The 21097-nt window shown below is 37.8% G+C and overlaps 1 protein-coding gene across 4 annotated transcripts in view; it reads right to left on the bottom strand.

Moving 5' to 3' along the window:
• TAPT1 (transmembrane anterior posterior transformation 1) overlaps positions 1–21097 on the bottom strand; it is a 117420-nt gene that overhangs the window by 56641 nt on the left and 39682 nt on the right. Inside the window, exons 4-6 of one of the 4 annotated variants that reach the window (XM_045018847.1) lie at positions 20776–20843; positions 19892–19915; positions 5188–5350 (exon numbers count right to left, since the gene is read on the bottom strand). In XM_045018847.1, coding sequence (XP_044874782.1) covers positions 5188–5350; positions 19892–19915; positions 20776–20843 — 255 coding nt within the window. The remainder of the gene's footprint in view (positions 1–5187; positions 5351–19891; positions 19916–20775; positions 20844–21097) is intronic. The other 3 variants (XM_045018845.1, XM_045018848.1, XM_045018846.1) reach the window with 3 other exon arrangements.

The following is a 21097-nucleotide window of genomic DNA, read 5'->3' as shown; positions in this document are numbered from 1 at the left end:
TATCATAATGCCACTATATAAATCCATGGTACACCCATGCCTTGAATACTGCATGCAGTTCTGATTGCCTCATCTCTAAAAGATAGATCAGAATTGGAAAAGTTACAGAGAAAGGCAACACAAATTATTAGGGGGTATGGAACAACTGCCATACAAGGAGAGATTAAAAAGACTGGGAACATTCAGTTTAGAAAAGACATGACTAAGGGGGTGATATGATAGGGGACTGTAAACTCATGAATGGTGTGGAGAAAGAAAATAAGGAAGTATTATTTACCCTTTCACATAACACAAGAATCAGTGGTTACCCAATGAAATTAATACACAGCATGTTTAAAACAAAAGGAAGTACTTCTCCACACAATGTACAGTCAACCCATGGAACATGTTGCCATAGGATGTTGTGAAGGCCAAACATATAACGATCAAAAATAATTAGGTAAATTCATAGAGGATAGGTCCATCAATGGCTATTAGTCAAGGTGGTCAGAGATGCAACCCCATGCTCTGGATATCCCTTAACCTCCAATTGCCAGAAGCTGAGAGTGGACAACCAGGGATGGATGATCGACATTACCCTGTTCTGTTCATCCCCTCTGAAGCATCTTGCTCTGGCCACTGTCAGAAGATAAGATACTGGGCTAGATAGACCTGACCCAGTATAGCCATTCTTATGTACTTAGGACATGAAATCCTGAGCCCTGGCAACAAACTGCAGCTATGGCATCTTGTGGTTAGTGTCAGATTGCAATTCAAACTTCTTTCACAAATCAACATGTTCACTATCGTGCCACAAAGTCAGCCTGCACCTCATTTTTTCCAAATATTTTAAAAGAATGAAGGAAAAGGTAATGATAAACAGCAAAGTATCAAGATGGGGGAAGAGGGAGGAGATGTCTGGGAGGGGTACGGCAAAGATTGGCATTTGGTCTGTTCATATAACATCTTCAGTAATGCCCTGGAGCACAGAATGAATGGCACAAATTCAGATAATATTTAAAGGAATTACAAATACCAAAGAGGACAGAAAAATGATACAAAGGGATCTAGAGGGATTAGAAAAATGGGTAGAACATAACATGAGAATGGATTTGGAAAACTGCAGGCATCTGAGGAAATGCAATCCGAAATATATATGCAATGGGGGAGGGAGAACCCAGAAAGCAACAATTCTGAAAGGAACGCAGTAATAATCACATGTAGCAAATTACACAAGTTTGCTATTCAATACAGCAGCAAGAAAGGTCAAGATGATTAAATTTAGTTCTCAGCAACTGGAGATATTGCCAAATTGAAGGCAGTTCAGAAGAGAATTGATGGAACCTCCTCCTCCAGCACATACATACAAGTCTGGAATATTTAAAATTAAAATGAACAAAGCACTGGAGGATGTACTTTAGAGAACAATTCTATATTCATAGAGCATGTCTGGCTGAATTAATAAGTATTTTCCATCTCTTACAAGTCTGACCCAAGTAAACAGATAAATACGACAACACTAATATATTACCATTCCTTATTAAACTGTAAGATCATGATATAAAAAAAACAAACTGTCATAAAATGTATTAAGATTAATGCTTCATTCAGCTGTTCTTTTGTAAACTAAAAATGACAACTTTAGTAAAGGCTATAAGCAGTAATATCAGAGCAGAACAGAAGATATACAAGCAAGTACTGCCACAATTAACTAAAAGGTTTTTCATAGAACAATGTAAAGTTAGCCAGGGTTCAATGCTTTTTTTTTTTTGTTTAACTTTTTAAAAATTGAGTAACAACAGCTTTTGAAGAGCAACTTCTGACAGAAATTAGAAAAGTTCAACAAACTCTCAAGCTAACACTCATTATTTAGTACCACTAAAAAACTTAAAGGTGAAGATTTGACCAAAACAGCAAATGGTACAGTTAAATGCTGAATGTCCCAAAGAAGACACTTAAGAGTAGCATTTAGTATTAACTGGCTACCCTCACAGCATTATGACAAGAGAATCTCCTACTCTGAGTTATTTCAAATTTAGCAGCTTGAAATTTTGAATCAGAAAAAAAATTAGATTCATTCAAAAGGACATTTACAAGGGCACTGTTTTCGGCTTTTTACTTTTCTCAGTGAAGGTGGTCAACAACCTCTTGCTCCAGCTCCATGCACTTTGGTGAAGTGGCACCCACTATAGAATACTTAAGGAGTCAGGTAAGTTTGGTTTTGCGCACAATATTGCGGGGGGTTTAAAAGGTGTTTTTTCTTTTAACATTTTTATATTTTATATCTCTTAGGGTATAAAACAAAGAAACACCACGCAATATTGTTGGGGTTTTTTAAAGTGGACTTACCTAAACCCTATATGCCGGCTCCAGGCTCCAGTAGAGTTCCATGGTGAATGTTGTGTCACCAGCATAACACACGCTGGGGCTTCATAAGGAGCAGGAGCCGGTGGGTCTGAATCTAAAAAAAGAAAAGTGTCATTTTAAGCCAACTGGGCTGAACGCACCCCTTAGCCTGGTTATTAGGGTGGCATTCAGCACATTATTTGGAAGTTTTTTATTTCTATCAAATCCATTTGCAGGACAATTTTCTCTGACACAGAGATAGCCGAAAACATCATTGTAAACATCTTTGTCAGTCTAATTGTTTCTCCAAATTAAAATTTCAAAATGAGAAATTTGAGTTAAGTATATTTTGATACAAATGTAAGTCTGGTTATTGCCTTTTTAAAAAAAAATTAAAAAGTGTCTATTCCTATACGGGCAACTTGAAAGGAGTACTACTAGTGGCAGATCTGTGTTTGGGTAAAATGGAAACATGCTCTCAGCAAGTGTGCTGAGTGGGACCTAGGACCCTCTGTTTTCTTCAGTGATTTAGGCTTGTAAAAAGCCTGCAGAAATCTCTTTTCCTGCTCTGCCAGGCATGAAGTTATTCATGGCAGATCAAAGAAATCCAATACACTTTCCAGCTGGATCCTTCTCCACTGAAATTAAAGGGAGTTTGCTTTGCTAACTACAGTAGCTATGAGCAGTATCAGAACACAGAATTCAGATCAGCAGAAACTATTTCCTTGCTCTCGAGCAGGGAAGTGCACTATTGGTTCTGCTTGGATTCAGGTAAAGCCACTCTCAAACTCTCTCCCTGTTAACTCAGTGAGGGGATGACACACGCCTTCTGCTTCTCTGAGCAAAATACGGAAGTCTCCTTTTACAATTTGTAATAAGTAGCCATCACTGTATTTGGTCAGTGTTTTGAAACAGTTAAACTGAAATGAAATGAACTATTTTGAGCATTAAAAAAATTGTACCATACTTGGATTTACTTACTAAATCATGATCACTCATACTGTCAGAGATGAAGAAACTGTATGTAGATGAATATCTCCTAGAATGTCACAGTCCACATGATTTCAGAGTGCTGAATTTTACATTTTGATTTCCAGATTATTTAAAAGTAGTAATTTAAAAAAAATCATTTGCAAGGCAAGAAAGCCTTAACAACTAAACATCCAAGGTGGCTCTCACACACTGCTTATTTCAGGAAGTGTATTAATATTGTGATTATGAAATGTGCTTCTTATTCATTATTTTCAAACAGCAGTAGGGAATAACTCATGTCTAGAACCAAAATCTCCAGATTTTGGACAAACCACGGCCCAATCTCAATAATCCTCTAAGGTTGGTTAGACATCTGTATCATACTAATTATTCAAGGACTATTAGGAACACTATAGTATCCTGGCAGAACAACAGGGGCTGTAGTATCCCCTTAAACACTTTATGCCACTTACATGCTACAGATATGCAGATCTGAGGTCAGACTCAAGCCTTATCCAACTACATTTTCTTAAATGTTATTTACTATTGTTCATTACATTTTAGTGATAAGAAAATCACAGTTGTAAAAGCACAGTTGTCCAAAAGCTTTATATTAATAATGAATAATACAAAAACAGATTGTGATGGGGCGCCTGCCCCACACTGGGCTCCAAGGGGTTAACAGAGACCAAGGAGGCTGTGCAAGAGGCAGCCAATTAGAGAAGGGCTGAAAAGAGCAGCCAATCAGGGCCAAGCAGGCCCATATAAAAAGGGAGCTGCAGGACAGAGGAGGGCAGTTCTCTGATGGGAGCCCAGGGAGGAAGGACTGTGCCTCTGGAGGGCTGAGAGAACTGCCAGCACCCAGGACAGAGCAGTGCTGCGAGCAGGGACCAGGGGGGAGCGAGAGAGAGCTTCTGGCTGACTGCTGGAGTTTGCAGGCAGAGTCCCTGAGGCAAGGGCAAAGAGGATGCTGGGGCCATAAGGAGGTGGCCAGACAATACGCTGCAGTAGCCACTAATGGAAGTGGCTCAACAGCAGACTACAGGTCCCCTGGAAGGGGGTAGCAAGGTGTGTGGCACTGCCAAAGGGCTAAGTGACTGAAGAGGATGCCATGGTCCTTGGAGAGACATGGATCCTAGAGCAGGAGTGACAGTGGTGAGACACCACCTGAAGAGGGCACAGAGCTAACTCCTAATACGTTTTTACAGGACTTCCCTTTATCTTACCTTACAGACCTTCTATCTCTCTGCTTCCCTCCCCTGTTTCTCTAACACTCCTCTAAACTCATGGCAGAAACTCTATCCATGCACTCAGACTTTTCTCTGATGGTATGGATTAGGAGAGGTTGAAAGTACTGATTTCGGTTTTTGTAGACAAGCTTAAGCATACTAAAAGGCGCATTTTTAAAAAGAAAAATTAAACAGATAAATTTAATCTACCTTTTGCCTTTTCTTTGTTCTTCCATAGGATTTTGCCACTAGTGGGCAAAACCTTCTCAGTAGCTCTTCCTATTTCAAATAATTTTTTCAAACTATCAGTCTCTGACTCTTGCATTTCACGTTTCAGTCTCTTCTGTTTTCTATTTCTCATTTTCTCTCTTCCTCATTTTTTATTTAACTTAATTAACTCTGACTGCATTACAGGAAACAGATTTATGAAAGAGGATGTATAACAAAGTTCTTGCGCCCTTTTTTATGGAAGCATCTCTTATAGATATTTTCGTGTCTACATCTATTTTACTATATGTTAAAGTCCACCTTGAGGTTTAACATCTTTCTACTTACTATATGAGAGAGATGTACAAAGTACAAAAGTCATAATAATATGTTATATTAGATATCCTGAAAGAAAGCATACTTTGACATTTCCTTTTGATGCCAATGCACTTACCTCCAGCATGTTGTAGATGATGTAGAGTTTTATGACAGACTGTCCTCTTATCAGATGGTACATCATAGAGTAGTCAACATAGTGCATCATGAAGTAGCAGATGACCAATATAACTCCTTTGAAAATGTCACATACCTGAGCAGGTTGTAGCAAACGTCTATCACTGAAATATAAAGCACAAAATAATTCTACTATATGTTATACACAAAATACAAATGCCACTAGTTTATATGCACTGTTGTCTAAGAATACATAGTATTTGAAACAGAGCTAAAAATCCAAGCAGCAGTGAACTAGGAAAAATTATACAAAATTACAGCTCAGTCTTGAATAGGATTGCTTCTCTTCTAGCTGTCAAGACTCCAGGCATTCAAATAAAATCTCATTTGCCCCCAACCTTGACAAGAGCCTTGTGCACATAGGTATATTTGCTTTTACTTAACCCTTCATTCTGGGCCATTTTACATATCAATTTAATCTTCTCCCTTACAGAAGTAGCCATGTTTGCTTCACTCTTTGAGAAGGAAATAAAGCAGCGTTCTCTGAGACTGCAGTACAAAGAATGAGATGCTGAGGGATGGAGCACAAACCCCTAATATACTATTCAATATCTCTTTTTAGTACACCTCTACCCTGCTATAATGTGGTCGTGGGGAGCCAAAAATCCCTACTGTGTTATAGCTAAGCCCCGTTATATCGGGGTAGGGGCGGCAGGGCTCCGGCGGTGATTTAAAGAGCTCTGAGTTCCGGCTGCTGTGGGGAGCCCAGGCCCTTTAAATTGCCGGTGCGCCCTGCTGCCGCAGCCCCGGGGTAGCAGCGGCAGGGCTCTGCGGGATTTAAAGGGCCCGGGGATCCCCGCAGCAGCCGGAGACCCAGACCCTTTAAAGCACTGCCGGAGTCATGCTGCTACCGCGCTATACGCGGACCTGTGTTATATCGGGTCGTGTTATAGCGGGGTAGAGGTGTACTAAGATTCTGCAGCTTTCTTAAAAGCACACAGCCTGAAATGTGCAAGTCCCAAGGTAGCTCCCAAACACATGTAGCCATGTAAAAGTACACAGCATAACACTTTCCAGTCATATTCTTCTGCCTTAGTAGTATGGCTACCAACCATTCAATGTACTTTAACTAAAACCATACAAAGCATGCCAACTTGCCCCAAGACACCCACACTTCATTTAGCATGATGAAATTCCAAGGAAGATACTTACCTATGAATGCTTATAAACAACTACTTAGCACTTATCGGATGCTGAACACTTAAAATTCTTACAGATTGGATCAAAGGGTTAAAGCACCATAGTTCCAAATATCAAAAAGCACATAGTAAACTAATGTGAAGTAAGCCTCATAACATTCTTGTGAGGTACTGTATATAAGCATATCTACATTTGAATTAAAACACATTTACTAACAAATGAAAGCTTTAGTATATACAAGGACACTACAGTTAACTTTGACCAGTTAAAATGATTATTATTATGACTGTATTCTTGTCTACACTAGAACTTTCTGATGCATTCACAAGTGTTAAAACATGATCATTAATTCCGGTGTAGATCAGCCCAGAATGAACGCATCTTTGCTCCAGCTGGAGTAGACGTGAAACTGCCTGGAAGCTGCACACAGAGTATGTTCCTTTATCTTCAGGGTTGTCTACATTTGGACATTTTCGGGAATAGTTATTTTGGTCTAAGCCCCTGTGTGAATACTCATTCTGCAATAAATGAATTAAAAAGGCACTCATACGAGAATTAATGTGTAAACGGGGGATTATACCAAAATAACTACTCTGGAATAATTATTCTGGAACAGCTATTTCAATACATTTGCAAGTGTGAACAAGCCCTTATTTTCTACCAGCCTAAGGAAATTAAAAAATTACTGGCAAGAGAGAAACTGTCTGGACAGATACATATACATAATGAAATCACTCTATGTAGAAACTATAAAATATGGCAGAGATGCTATGAGTGATACATTTAAAGGAAGAGCCATAATCAGATTTAACTGGTACCTTATCAGAACATAAAATGTAGACAAACCCCTCTACATTTTAGTACATTCCCAAAGCAAAAATTGTGGTATAAAAATACGATGAATATTGTATTATAGGTGTACATAAATTATGTAAGGTATACAGTTCCATTGCAGCAGATTACTTTACTTATTTGCAGTACTACTGTAAGCCACATTGGTCCCAGGATATGACACACCAAGGCAGGTGAGGTAAAAGCTTTCACAGTTGGTCCAATAAAAGATAATACCCCTTACCTACCTTGTCTCTGATTACTTTACTTAACAGAAGTAGGCAAATTCTACATTCAATTTGGACTGACAAAATCAGAAGCCCATCTACTCATTGCAGTGTTTTACACACACTCCACACAATTGTTTAATGATTCCAACTGATTTACTTATTTATTTAGAATCTTGAATTACAGTCAGCCTAAAAAAGCCCCATCTTTTCATTACTATTACTCTTGTTTTTCCTCCTTCCCTCTCTCCTGCTATTGTTAATTTGCCACTCATTTATTATGTCTTGAATTAGTCTGTAAACTTAGGAGTTTGGACAATGTCGTTTTATGTGCTTGTACAAATCTAGCACAAGAAGATTCCAATCATGATTTGTGCTTTTGGTTGCTCCTGTAATATAAATTAGACTGTGGTAACAGTAGGCATCATTTCAATTTTAAGGTATGATACACTCTTTTCAGCCAAACACTGCATCGTGCAACTGTAGTATAATATAATGCAGGTTCTACATAAAAGCTCATTTCTTGCAAAAAACACATGGTTGATGGTGTTTGAACCAACTGTTCATATGGATTCACACTCTTGAGGAGAGTGTCAGATTTGTCCCAAGCAACTGTATGTACCTATGTTGAGGTGTTTAATGTCCATTTTGCTTCTGTCTTCACTAAAAAGGGAAATGGTTACCAGATATTCAACACAATTAATATTAAACACAAGGGGAAGGAGCATAAGCCAAAATAGGGTAAGTACAGGTTCAAGAATATTTAGATAAATTAGATGTATTCAAACTGGCAGGGCCCATCCTAAGGTACTTAAGGAACTAGCTGAAGCAATCTTGGAACTTCTCGGCTCTCTGAGCAAAGAGGTGAAAACATTATCTAAAAGTTATCTTCAAGAACCCCAGGAAGACAGGTGAGGTGCCAGAAGACTGAAGAATGGCAAACGTACTACCTATCTTTAAAATGGATAACAAAGAGGACCCAGGGAATTACAGACCAGTCAGCCTAACATCGATACCTGGAAAGATACTGGAAAAAATTAAACAATTTGCAAGTACCTAGAGGATAATAGGGTTATAAGTAATAGCCAGAATAGATTTGTCAAGAACAAATCATGCCAAGCCAACCTAATTTCCTTCACTGACAGAGTTACTGGTCTAGTAGATGGGGGAGAAGGGGGAAGCAGTAGATATGATAGATCTTGATTTTAGTAAGGACTCTGACATAGTCCCACATGACATTCTCATAAGCAAACTAGGGAAACGTGGTCTAGATGAAATTATTCTGAGGTGAGTGCACAATTAGTTGAAAGATAGTACTCAAAGAATAGTTATCAATGGTTTGTTAAACTGGAAGGGCATATTTAGTGGGGTTCTGCAGGGGTTGTCTTGGGTCTGATATTATTCAATATTTTCCATTCATGCCTTGGATAATGGAGTTCATAAAATTTGTGGATGACAAGCAGCTGGGAGAGGTTGCAAGCACTTTGGAGGACAGGACTAGAATTTAAAATGACCTTGACAAACCGGAGAATTTGTCTAAATTCAACAAGATGAAATTCAATAAAGAAAAGTGCAAAGTACTTCACGTAACAAGGAAAATCTCAAATGCATAACTACAAAATGCAGAGTAAGTGGCTAGATGGTTGTACTGCTCAAAAGGCTCTGGGGACTATCGTGAATCACAAATTGAATATGCATCAACAACGTGATGCAGTTGCAACAAAGGCGAATATTCTGGGGTGCATTTAACAGGCGTGTCATATGTAAAACAAGGGAGGTAATTGTCCTGCTCTACTCAGAATGGGTGACACCTCAGCTGGAGTACTGTGTCCAAGTCTGGGCACCACACTTTCAGAAAAATGTGGGCAAATTGGAGAGCTCAGAGAAGAGCAACAAAAATGATAAATGGTTTAGAAAACCTGACCTATAAGGAAAAGTTATAACTATTGGGCATCTTTAGTCTTGAAAAAAGAAGATAGAGGTGGGACCTGATAGTCTTTATAACAGCCCTTAACATTTTGGAAGAGGATGGTAAACAAGGGTTCTCTATGTCCTCCGGAGACAGGACAAGAAATGGATTTAATCTTCAGCAAGGGAGATTTACATTAGACATTGGGAAAACTAACATAAGGATAGTTAAGCACTGGAATAGGCTTCCAGGGGAGGTTGTGGAAGCCCCATCATTGGAGGTTTTTAAGAACAGGTTAGACACAGCTGTCAGGAATAGTCTAGATTTACTTTGTTCTGGCTCAGCACAGAGGGCTGGCCTTGATGACTTCGAGGTCCTTGCCAGCCCTACATTTCTATTCTACGATTCCTAGTTCAAAATGTCACAGCACAATTATCCTCTAGCACATTTAATCATCCAGGTAAGGAAGGTGAGTTTCAAGAGCTGTTGTATATTTAATATGAGACAGGAGAAATGTATTATCCATGCAATTAACTGCTTCAGTGTAAGACCTTCCACAGGGCAACTTGGGGGACAAAGTGCTGTCTTAACCTACCCATCAATATACATTTCACATATCTCCTACGTTCATTTATTCAATACACTTGCTTCTATTTTTGTCACCACTGTAAAACAGTCATTCATTTTCACCAGAAATTTAGCAGTCATGCTCAAATTGAGACTCATGTTTAAACGTGTGATTGATATGGTATAATTTCTGTACTATCCCGGACAAACCTTACTGAATTAAATTAAGCCTTCTTAATTCAAGTTAAAGAGTTCACTGAATTGAAAATGCAAATGTTTATGTATTATCGTGGGACCTTATGCAACTTATCTAGGGGGGAGACATGACTATTGTAAACCCTGGGAAGTGTTATGAGTTTCAAAAGGACTATTTGAACAATGTACAGTATCCTAGACACAAGACTGTGACCTTTTGAAACTTCACCCTGAAGAGGGGACCGTTGTCTGGTTTATCACCTATTCACAGTCTCTGCAGATCAAAGACCTAATCTGTATAAAGGAGCAACGCTCATACTCATGGATGTTCTTGTTCTGAGCAAAAGATATTATGAACTTGTAACCACAGTGTGGGATCTGAAGGTCTAATCTCCTGCCAGAGCCCCTGTTGGACTTAAGGGTGACCTCTGGTAAACTTACTAGCATGCAGGTCCTTTTACTGTTTTTAATATGTTTTCCCTGTAATGTTTCCACTTTAAGAATAAATGTGTTTGCTTAGAAAAAGCGGTGTGGTTAACTGTGGGCAATTATGCTGTTCATAGCTTCTGAGGAGAATGCAAAGCATGCCTGTTTACGCAGTCTGACTTGCTAAGGAATTCACAGTATAGACAGGCAAAAAATATCCTGGTCAGGAGGGAGAGAGACATGTCTCTCCACCCAAGTGAGGTGACAGCTGGGGAGTCAGATGCTTAACAGTAGCCCATGCTGGCCCATTGGGGTGTGGGGGGGAGAGAATACAGGTTCAGTTGCCTTGAACTGTGACAGAAAGGTGCTTTCAGAACTTTTTAATATTGAGCATGCAATGGGTTTTGAGAACTAAAATGTAGAGCGGCAAGCTAACAGCATACATACACAGAATTGCACCAATTCAACGAAAGTGGTTTGAAATCACATCTTCAGTTAATCTAGTGCAACTGTGTGTACCCAGAGCTTGGCCAATCACAGGTGAAGGACAAAATAGAGAGCAGCGTACAGGAGGAAAGAAGAGAGTATATACATGGCTGTTTTTTCTCCTGAGAAAGAAATAGAATTACCAATGTACTACAACAGCACCATTTACTCCTGAGGAAAAGGAACTTGACAACAGTCCTATGTCTAAAGCAGGTGCTAAAATTGAGCAGGGAATAGCGGCTTCCTATACTGGTCTGCTGAACCCCTACGTCAAGGCTGTCCCAAAAATAGAAGTAGCCATACAAGTAGACTATAGAGGTGAATTAAGTGGATATCACAGCTACTAGCTAAGTAAGCAGCGTAATAGGTTTTCTCTAGATTTTCCTGGGAAAAGATTGGGGGGGTTTTGCAGAGGAAAGCATATTTTGAAATTATCAGAAAGATTCCTGCCTACCCATTCCCAGTTCCCCGATCCCCTCGAGAGGAATGGGGTGGGATTTTTTAAATTGACAACTGAACGTTGATTGTATATGTATGTAGTCTCATAGCTTCTCTAGACACCAAAATGGTCATGATAGGATGCCTATGAGCAAAAGGTGGCCAGAATTACTGCCATTCCAATCTTGGAGAGCAAATTTTAAGCTAAGACAGTTTTTTTCCTTGAACAGTATGTCCATCCTTGATATATTCTTCAGTGCTGGGAAAGGCGAACAGCAGCCACATAGACAGCCTACTGTGGAAACATATCCTCAAAATGCATCTATAACCAAGCATGCATGTTTGTTGCTGTGTGCAATCCAAGCTCATCTAAAAGAAAGCTATGTTTGGTACATGCTAGCTCTGGTAGGGTAATATCCAAACAGCCTACTGTCCAAGATGTTGTTTCCTATAACCTCTTACTGGATTCCAGAAGTAAGTGGTTTTTGTGAATCAATTACATTTCTATAATATGCTGGCAATATAGCTAAACTTGGTTTAAGTCATAACTACTGTATTTCCATTCACTAATCTACAGAATTCTTTGAGGGGGTCAACAAGCATGTGGACAATGGTGATTAACTATATCCACGGGATATAGTGTATTTAGATTTTCAGAAAGCCTTTGACACGGTCCTTCACCAAAGGCTCTTAAGCAGAGTAAACTGTCATGGCATAAGAGGGAAGCTCCTTTCATGGATCAGTAACTGGTTAAGAGATAGGAAACAAAGGGTAGGAATAAATGGTCAGTTTTCAGAATGGAGAGCAGTAAATAGTGGTGTCCCCTATGGGTCTGTACTGGGACCAGTCCTATTCAATATAGTCATAAATGATCTGGAAAAGAGGAATAAACATTGAGGTGGCAAAATCTGAAAACGATACAAAGCTACTCAAGATAGTTAAATCCAAAACAGACTGCAAAGAGTCACAAAGAGACCTCACAAACTGGCTGACTAGGCAACAAATTAGCATATGAAATTCAATGATGATAAATGCGAAGTAATGCACACTGGAAAATATGATCCCAACTATACATATAAAACGATGGGGTCTAAATTAGCTGTTACCACTCAAAGATCTTGGAGTCACTGTGGATAGTTCTCTGAAAATATCCACTCAATGTGCAGCGGCCGTCAAAAAAGTGAACAGAATGTTGGGAATAATTAAGAAAGGGATAGATAATTAGACAGAAAATATCATATTGCCTCTATAGAACTCTGTGGTATGCCCACATCTTGTGGTGACCCCATTGCAAAAAAGATACTTTGGAATTGAAAAAGTTTCAGAAAAGGGCAACAAAAATGATTAGGGGTATGGAACGGCTGCCATATGAGGAAAGGTTAAAAAGACTGGAACTTTTCAGCTTGGAAAAGACACGACGGGGGGAGGGGAGGAGGTTTTATAGAGATCTATAAAATCATGACTGGTATGGAGAAAGTAAATAAGGAAGTGTTATTTACTCCTTCTCATAAACGCAAGAACTAGGGATTACCAAATGAAATTAATAGGCAGCAGGTTTAAAACAAACAAAAGAAAATATTCCTTCACACAGTCAACCTGTAGAGCTCCTTGCCAGATGATGTTGTGAAGGCCAAGACTATAACAGGGTTAAAAAAAAGAACAAAATAAATTCATGGAGGATAGGTCCATCGATGGCTATTAGCCAGGTTAGCAGGAATTGTATCCCTAGCCTTGGTTTTGCCAGAAGCTGGGAATGGGCAACAGGATGGATCGCTTGATGATTACCTGTTCTATTCATTCACTCTGAAGCACCTAGCATTGGCTATTGTCGGAAGACAGGATACTGGTGGAGATGGACAATTGGTCTGACCCAGTATGGCCATTCTTATGTTCTCACAAGTCAGTAATGCATGAACTGTGTGCTCGTGGCTGTCCTTCAAGTGATCTTTATTCCAGTGGAAAGACTATAAAATTCTTGCCTTTTCCTCTACTTGCTCTTTCTACTATTTAGTGTATTATATTACAACACAATCATTTCAAGGCTTCATAACTGATTTGATTATCTTGAACTTGTACTACTTATACTTAACCTTAATTATAGACAGGACTAATTAGTAACAAAGTTTTAATTCAAATTGATTAAAAACTTTAACTAATTCCCTTCAGTGAAGAGAAGAGCAATTTGTTTTCTCCATAATCCACTGCACAGACGTTTCAATTTACTTTATTATTGTTTATGGGCGATAGTATGTTAGTGTCCACGAACTGTAACTCTTTTTGCATTTGCAAAAAAGTCTTACAACTTTATGTTCCACTGAGTTTGTATCAAGCTCCCTGGCACAGCCCCACCTTCTCAAATAGCAACTATTCGGGGAGGGAGGGGGAGGAGTAATGAGAAAGAGCTTTTTATCTCTGGGCCACATGTTGCAAGCTGGACAACCGAAAAGATACACATCAGAAAGACCAGCTGATTCCATTTGTCAGCAAAAGAGAATAAACTTGGGGCATTCACCAGCTCACTCTCCATTGAACATCCATAGATGTTGGTACAGACCAAAGAACTCAATCTCTCTCAGGGCTCTAGCGGGGCAGCAAAGCTGTAAGTGAGGCTACCCTCTTAAGAGCACACAAGAGGCCAACCTTCATTTGGGGTTTTTGTCCTATCAAACTATTTTGTTCATCACTTTGTTATGGTACTTAAAAGAATATAGTGGTGCCAGAGATGTATAGTGGCAATATATCAAAGTCTAGGAAGGGTTATCGTGATGTTAATGTCACATCATTAAACATATCTTTCCAGTTGTCAAGAATGTAAAGTTTATTTTAACCTCAATTTATTTTGCTTTAAATATGAGCTAATGGGAAAAAAATATCAACTTTTAAAAATGATTATATTTCTGACATATGAAAAGCCACTTTTAAAGACCTACATGAGTACCTGCTTCCTGGCCTTCAGTTAAACATCCCTGACTATTACAATATAATGCAAAACTATAGAAAATGAACAATGTTTGACAAATGAAAAGGAACAAATAGGGGGAAATTTCTTTGCTTCAGAAGTTTTTTTTTTTAAATTCCATTTTTGAAACAATCATAACCCAATGACTTGACCATGTGCAAGTTTTATACACATGCTATTCTAAAAAAATTTCTTACATGCATCTCATACAGTGGGAAGGAGTTCTGTCTCCATCTATTGTTTGGGAGAAACAAAGCCCAAGTGTCTAAATTTGTGCAAAAGATCAGAAACACACAAATACTATTATGAAGAAAACAATTACAAATGCTCACACTTCAGGAGTATTTCAACTGCAGAAAATATTTGTTTCGACAGTATTTGTACTGTACATTATTCTAGGAGAAGAAAATAGCTTCAGGCTCATATTGCATTGCCATCTGTCCTTGCCAAACCCGTCTTTGTTCTAACAGCTGTACCATTAAAGTTATTTAACAATTGGTAGAGCATGAGTAAAATGAACCACAATAAAACCCTGGTTTACTGGTATCCAGAATAACTAACCCAGAAGTCAATTAAATGTATAAAGCTGATGAGATTCTGGCATCCAAAACCTGTAATCTGGCCAGTGCATTTTTAGCTATCTTTATCCCACATATAAAGGATCCATAATATAATGATATAATACATAATGATATTCACAATTTTACTCAGTGCAGCCAATATTTTGAAGAGAAGCCAGGCTACTGATTATTACCAAATTTATTCCAACGAGAATCTGACAGCATTTCTTCTATGGGCCCACTACAAAAAAAACCCAAAAGCCAACCTAAAAACAAGAATGCAACAAAGACACCTAAGAATAAACATGAGGGCTTTCTGTTGTTGTTGTTTTAAGCATCAGCTCACAAGAGACAGCAGGTTTCTTATATACAGTTTGTTTGTAAGTAAAGGGCCATCTGGATAAAATATCCTTGGCCTAGCGGCTCTTACACAGTAGAGGTGGCAAGTGATTGCAAAACAAAAAGGACAGAAGCACAAAAAATATCCATCTTCTCTCCCTAATTTACTTTGTATTGCATTAAATTGCAACATATAGGTACTTTTCTACATTTTTTAGATTATAAATTAAAGATGTATCATGACTATACAAACAGATGACATAAATAATAAATATAAATAATAATTGGAGATATACCAATCTCCTAGAACTGGAAGGGACCTTGAAAGGTCATCAAGTCCAGCCCCCTGCCTTCACTAGCAGGACCAATTTTTGCCCCAGATCCCTAAGTGGCCCCCTCAAGGATTGAACTCACAACCCTGGGTTTAGCAGGCCAATGCTCAAACCACTGAGCTATCCCTCCCATCCCTTAAACACAGACAGCCATATTTGATCCAGTCAAACTGTCCATCTAGTCCAGCATCTTGTTGTCTCAAATACTGATTAACGCTTCAGAGGATAAATCCTCACGATGGAAAAATATTCAGTAAATATGCTCAGGAGGGAAGTTTCTTTCCAATACTAGGCAGCAAATGATTGGTTTTTATTCCAGAAAGTTTGTTAAATTAGATAAGAATTTAAAAAAGGTAAGTGTAATAGTCTTATATAAATGTAATCCTTTTTTAATTTAAGTCTATCTTTTGGTTCAATATTCTTTGGCAGTGAGTTATGAATTATGCAACAACTGATTAACAATTTTAAAATTTGTTGCCTTTTAATGTCATTACTGTTTATAATTTTATCATGCTGTTGCATATGTGAAAGAGGGTAAAAAAGAAGCACCCAATTTATTCTCTGTATAGTCCTGTTCGTGACAAACAGTTAAACCAATAATTACGCTTTGAGATCTATGAGTTTGTCATTTTGACATTATACAGGGATAATTATGTATTGTATATATTGATTTTGTATAGGGCTATTTTTTTAAATCAGAATGTTATGAACCACCAAGTCTAATGCCTTACAAAAGTTTAAGTATACAGTATCAACACAATTACCTTTATTAACAGAAGTTATAATCACATCCAAGAATCAGACAAGTTAAACTATGTCAAATGGCACATTACTGTCCTTTGATTTTTTTTTAAAGGAAAGGTTGTTTTGGGATGCAATAATTTTCCCAGGATCAATGTAAAATCCATCAGCCCATAATTACTAGTTCATCCCACTTGTCTTTTTTAAAGATGAGGATAACATAGCAGTCCTCCCCTATTTTTCAAGATTTACAAAAGATCATCAACTGTCTGGAGTGCATCTCAGACAACTCTTAAAACTTTAAGTGCATGTAATCTAGACCCGCTGATTTTAAAATATGTAGCTTTAGCAGATTCTGTTTAACATACTCCTTAGTTGCTATTATGATAGAAAGTACACCTCTACCCTGATATAACGTGACCCAATATAACACGAATTCGAATATAACACGGTAAAGCAGTGCTCCGGGGGGGCGGGACTGCGCACTCCGGCGGATCAAAGCAAGTTCGATATAACACGGTTTCACCTATAATGCGGTAAGATTTTTTGGCTCCCGAGGACAGCATTATATCGGGGTAGAGGTGTATGTAATCATTCTACTATTAGCTTAAAGCCCATGCTGTGACACGGGTATAATTTGTGAAGTCGTGTGGGTAAAAATGCCAAAAATGGCTGAAAACAAACTGAATGGTAACAGACCACAAATCTCAATGGTGACTGAACCTGGTGATATTCTAAACAAAAACAACTCTCAACCATGTTTGTAGCTGTTGTCATAACTTTACAATAACCTCAAACATCTGTCTGAAGCCTAGACTGTTGAGTCATTGTGCGTACTGGTTGTGTTCATTTATGCCTGGGTGGCATTGTGCGGATCTGTCTGGGTGGTGAATGAGGGGTATGTGCTGCAGTGAAAGGTTTATGTTTCAGGTTACTGCGTATGCTGGTTGTGTTGTGTGAATGGTTGTGTGGATTTGTGTCTGGGGCATTGTGCTGGGAGATTTGTGATGATTTGTGCAGGTGGTGTGCTGCAGTGAGGAGCTCTGTGTGTCTGGGTTATTGTGCAAACTGATGATGTTGTGTTGGGCTGGGAGAGTTGTGTTGATTTATATGGGTGGTGAACGAGGGGTGTGTGCTGCAGTGAGAGGCTATGTGTATTTGGGGTTACTGAGTATGCTAGTTGTCTTGTGCAGATTTGTGCAACTGAGCCAAGTAATGCATCACCCTATGCAGTCTCCTTCATACAAACAATGAAATTGTTGCATGCAAATTAGCTGTAGAGTAAGGTGGTGATTGGTTGGGTTACCTCTGAAATCACAGTGGTCTAGGACCCTTGCCACTGCTTAGATACATGCCTTACTATAGCTGCACATGGAAGTAATTCATATCATCAAAATGGTTGAGAACTTAAAAAGTGGATGGTAACAGACTACGAAACTCAGTAATGATTCAACCTAGTGATATTCTGAACAAAAAGAGTTCTGAACCACACTTGTAACTGCTTCCGGTGCTTCACACTGACCCAACAGTCATTTTAGGGTTCAGAGCTACATTCCTGGAACATTATATAGATAATACAAAACCAGGTTCCTCCAAATACAGACAAATATTACTGAATATTTTCTCATCTGTAGAAAAGGTGGGGCTAAAGTTGAGTCACTTGGATCCCAGACTAGTATACCATCCCCATAAGGACATTTTGACCAAAAGCAATATTTGTATTGCCTATGTTCCCTCCAGAAGTTTCCTTGTGTGGCTGCTTCAAAAGACAAAAGGTTCAGGTATAGTCAGAATGTTCAAACACTTAAGGAGCAAGTTCCGAGTGTGTGCAAATTGCAGTTTTCAGACAATAATTCAGTCAAATCTGGATGGCTACTCCACAGGGAAAGCAAAAGGCACCTCTCTGACTTCAAAATTTGGCAGGGGATCAGTTGGTAGTCATGAATTACTGTTCCAGAGCTCTGAGGCACTAGAGCCATTCCAAAAGACTCAGACTCTTTTTAATAAATACTGGCAAAACTATTTATTTTTCACTAGCCTTGTTACTGAAAAACAGTTGAACCATTTTTGCTCAAACTTTCAAAAACAAAATCTGAAGCAGACACTAAGAATGGAATATTTCAACCAAAGCAGTTAAAAATTGACAAAGTTATAAGAACTGAAGACAGGCTGTTATAAGAGACGTGTTAGACAACATTATTGGTATTCCTACCGTCCTCACATCACAGCTGCTGTAGGCGAGACTGCTAGTGTGCAGCAACCACAGTCTTTCATGCTGATCAATAAATATCTTGTTGTTTACTTGTACTCCCTGTCTGTTGATATTCATCTGCTGTCTCTTGTTCTATAATTAGATGGTAAGCTCCTTGGAGCAGGGACTGATTTTTTTGTTCTGTGTTTGTATATTGGGGATTGGTCCTGCTCTGAACAGGGCGTTGGACTAGATGACATCCTGAGGTCCCTTCCAAGCCTGATATTCTATGATTCTTTGTATAGCACCTAGCACAATAGGGCTTGTAGTGCTATTGTTATACAAATAAATACACAGTAATACACACTATGGATTATACAAAAATATAAGATCATTGTTATGATTGAAATCCTTTTTAAAAATATCTAGTTATTAATGAACACATTACCTTATTAATACTATCTTAGATTGAGCCAGATTTTGTTATAAAATCTAATTTACTTAATTATATAGAGTACTTATTGCATTTCACTGAGCTTATATAATGCAACAGGATAGTTAGTTGTATTGTCTGATTGATGCATTAAAAACACTTAAAGTTTTTCAGTCCAAACAAAAATCCTTTTTCATTTGAATTTTTAAAAATATTCATTACAACTTTTCCATTAAATATTAAGCATTGTACGTTTAAAAATAAATCATCACTAAGTTTTGGGCCTCAGTGTATTGACCACCTCTCTCTTTAAAGTCAAAGAACATTCAATTTAAACACAACTATTGCTAACAGATTAAAATCTGTTTTTGTTTCTCCTTTTTTATAACTACTAATGATATTTACATGAAAACCAGATTGTTAAACTTTTAGCTCCTTAATATATATTTTTCCTCAACTGAAGTCTTAATCCTTCACTTGTAGCATCATAATTATATCAAAATTACTGCACTAGAGGATTATGACTTTAAATGAGGCACCAATAGGAATGAGCAGGCTACTATGCTTTTATTTTTCATAAAAATATTTTTACTAATTAAAATGTCAGGGAAACCAAAATGAGTTTGCTATAAGCATGCCTGTATATAGACTGAAATCAGTGTTCGTTTTTGTTTTGGAAAAGGTGTGTGCGCGTATGCAGTTCTCAACTGGTTTCTAATATTAGGGTATTGCTCATACACCTCCATTTAAAATATAGGACAAAATGGGGATAAGTTAATCAGTATTAAATGACACTTCACTTTTCAAACACAAAAACTACATGCAAACAACACAGCACGAGACCATGCTAAGAATGTAATATAAAACTAACCTGATTCCTAGGCCCTGATGAGAGCTGTCTCAAAATAAATGCAAAATAAGATTTCATGTGAGATCAAAAAAATCACTTAAAAATTTACTTTTTAAATAACAAGCAGCAGTAATATTAAGTCAACAAATGAAGAACACAGCACAATTTTAAGTGTTTATTTTATTTTGCAAATAAGTCTAAAAAGTTTTCACAATATCTATAACTTTCTTTCTGAAAAACAAAACAATTAGCTTAGTCTTTTATAGCTGGTGAAATGCAGATATATTTTCAAAAATCCAGAGACTAAAACTGGTCTTGTGGTCACCCAGAGATACAAAGTAATTTCACTTTGTTAACCGAGTTACAGTTTTTATAAATCTTCTGTAGTTTTAATTATAAAATTTGGTTAAAAAATAAAGTACAAGCAAAAATAGAACTATGATGGTGCACAGAAACATTCAGAATACAATGTATTACAATACAAAGTAAAAACAGACCATGTGCTATGCTAGATAATTAATCAAAACAGAGCAAGGGCTATGATGTTAAGAATATTTTATATGTTGGTTGAAGTGGTGCACATACATTGTACCTACAAAATTTTTAAAACCTAGTGATTTTTAATATTAAACTATATTTCCATAGCCAAGAAAAAAGTCACATAAGACTATTTTTATGTGACTTACACAAGTCTATTACTAACAGCAAGGGATAGCCTTTATATTTTCCTATAAAGAGCCAGACATCTGTGGGCAATGTATAATAAGTGCCAGACTTTTAACCAGGAATGTTAATTAATAATCTACCTATGTTGTCCATTTATATATTGCGATCAGTCAGTCTACTGAATACAAATAGATGTGAATTTGGCTGATAGCATAAAAGGAAAATCAGGATTTACTCACCATGGAGAAGTTCCCTGTGACATCACATTCCATCCTATAAAGGAAGTGAAAGTGCTCTTCCCTTCAGTCTGATTTACAAGAGAGAAAGAAAGAGAGAAGGTTGTAATGTCGCTACACTACGTAGTTATGGAAAGGAAAGATGGACGTCTGCACTGACACTGATAAGCTTTTCTAACGTAGCATACACAGAATGCACATGGACAGGGTTTTGTTTTTTTGTTTAGAAGGAATAAATTAGAATATATCCTGATGAAAGAAGACACATTTGCCTTCCAAGTGATTTCATCAGACAGTAAAGAATCTGTGTGAGTACACGTGCTGG

The sequence above is a fragment of the Mauremys mutica genome, chromosome 5 (genome assembly GCF_020497125.1).
Source record: "Mauremys mutica isolate MM-2020 ecotype Southern chromosome 5, ASM2049712v1, whole genome shotgun sequence".
NCBI lineage: Eukaryota > Metazoa > Chordata > Testudines > Geoemydidae > Mauremys > Mauremys mutica.
This window is presented reverse-complemented; position numbering and strand designations above follow the sequence as displayed.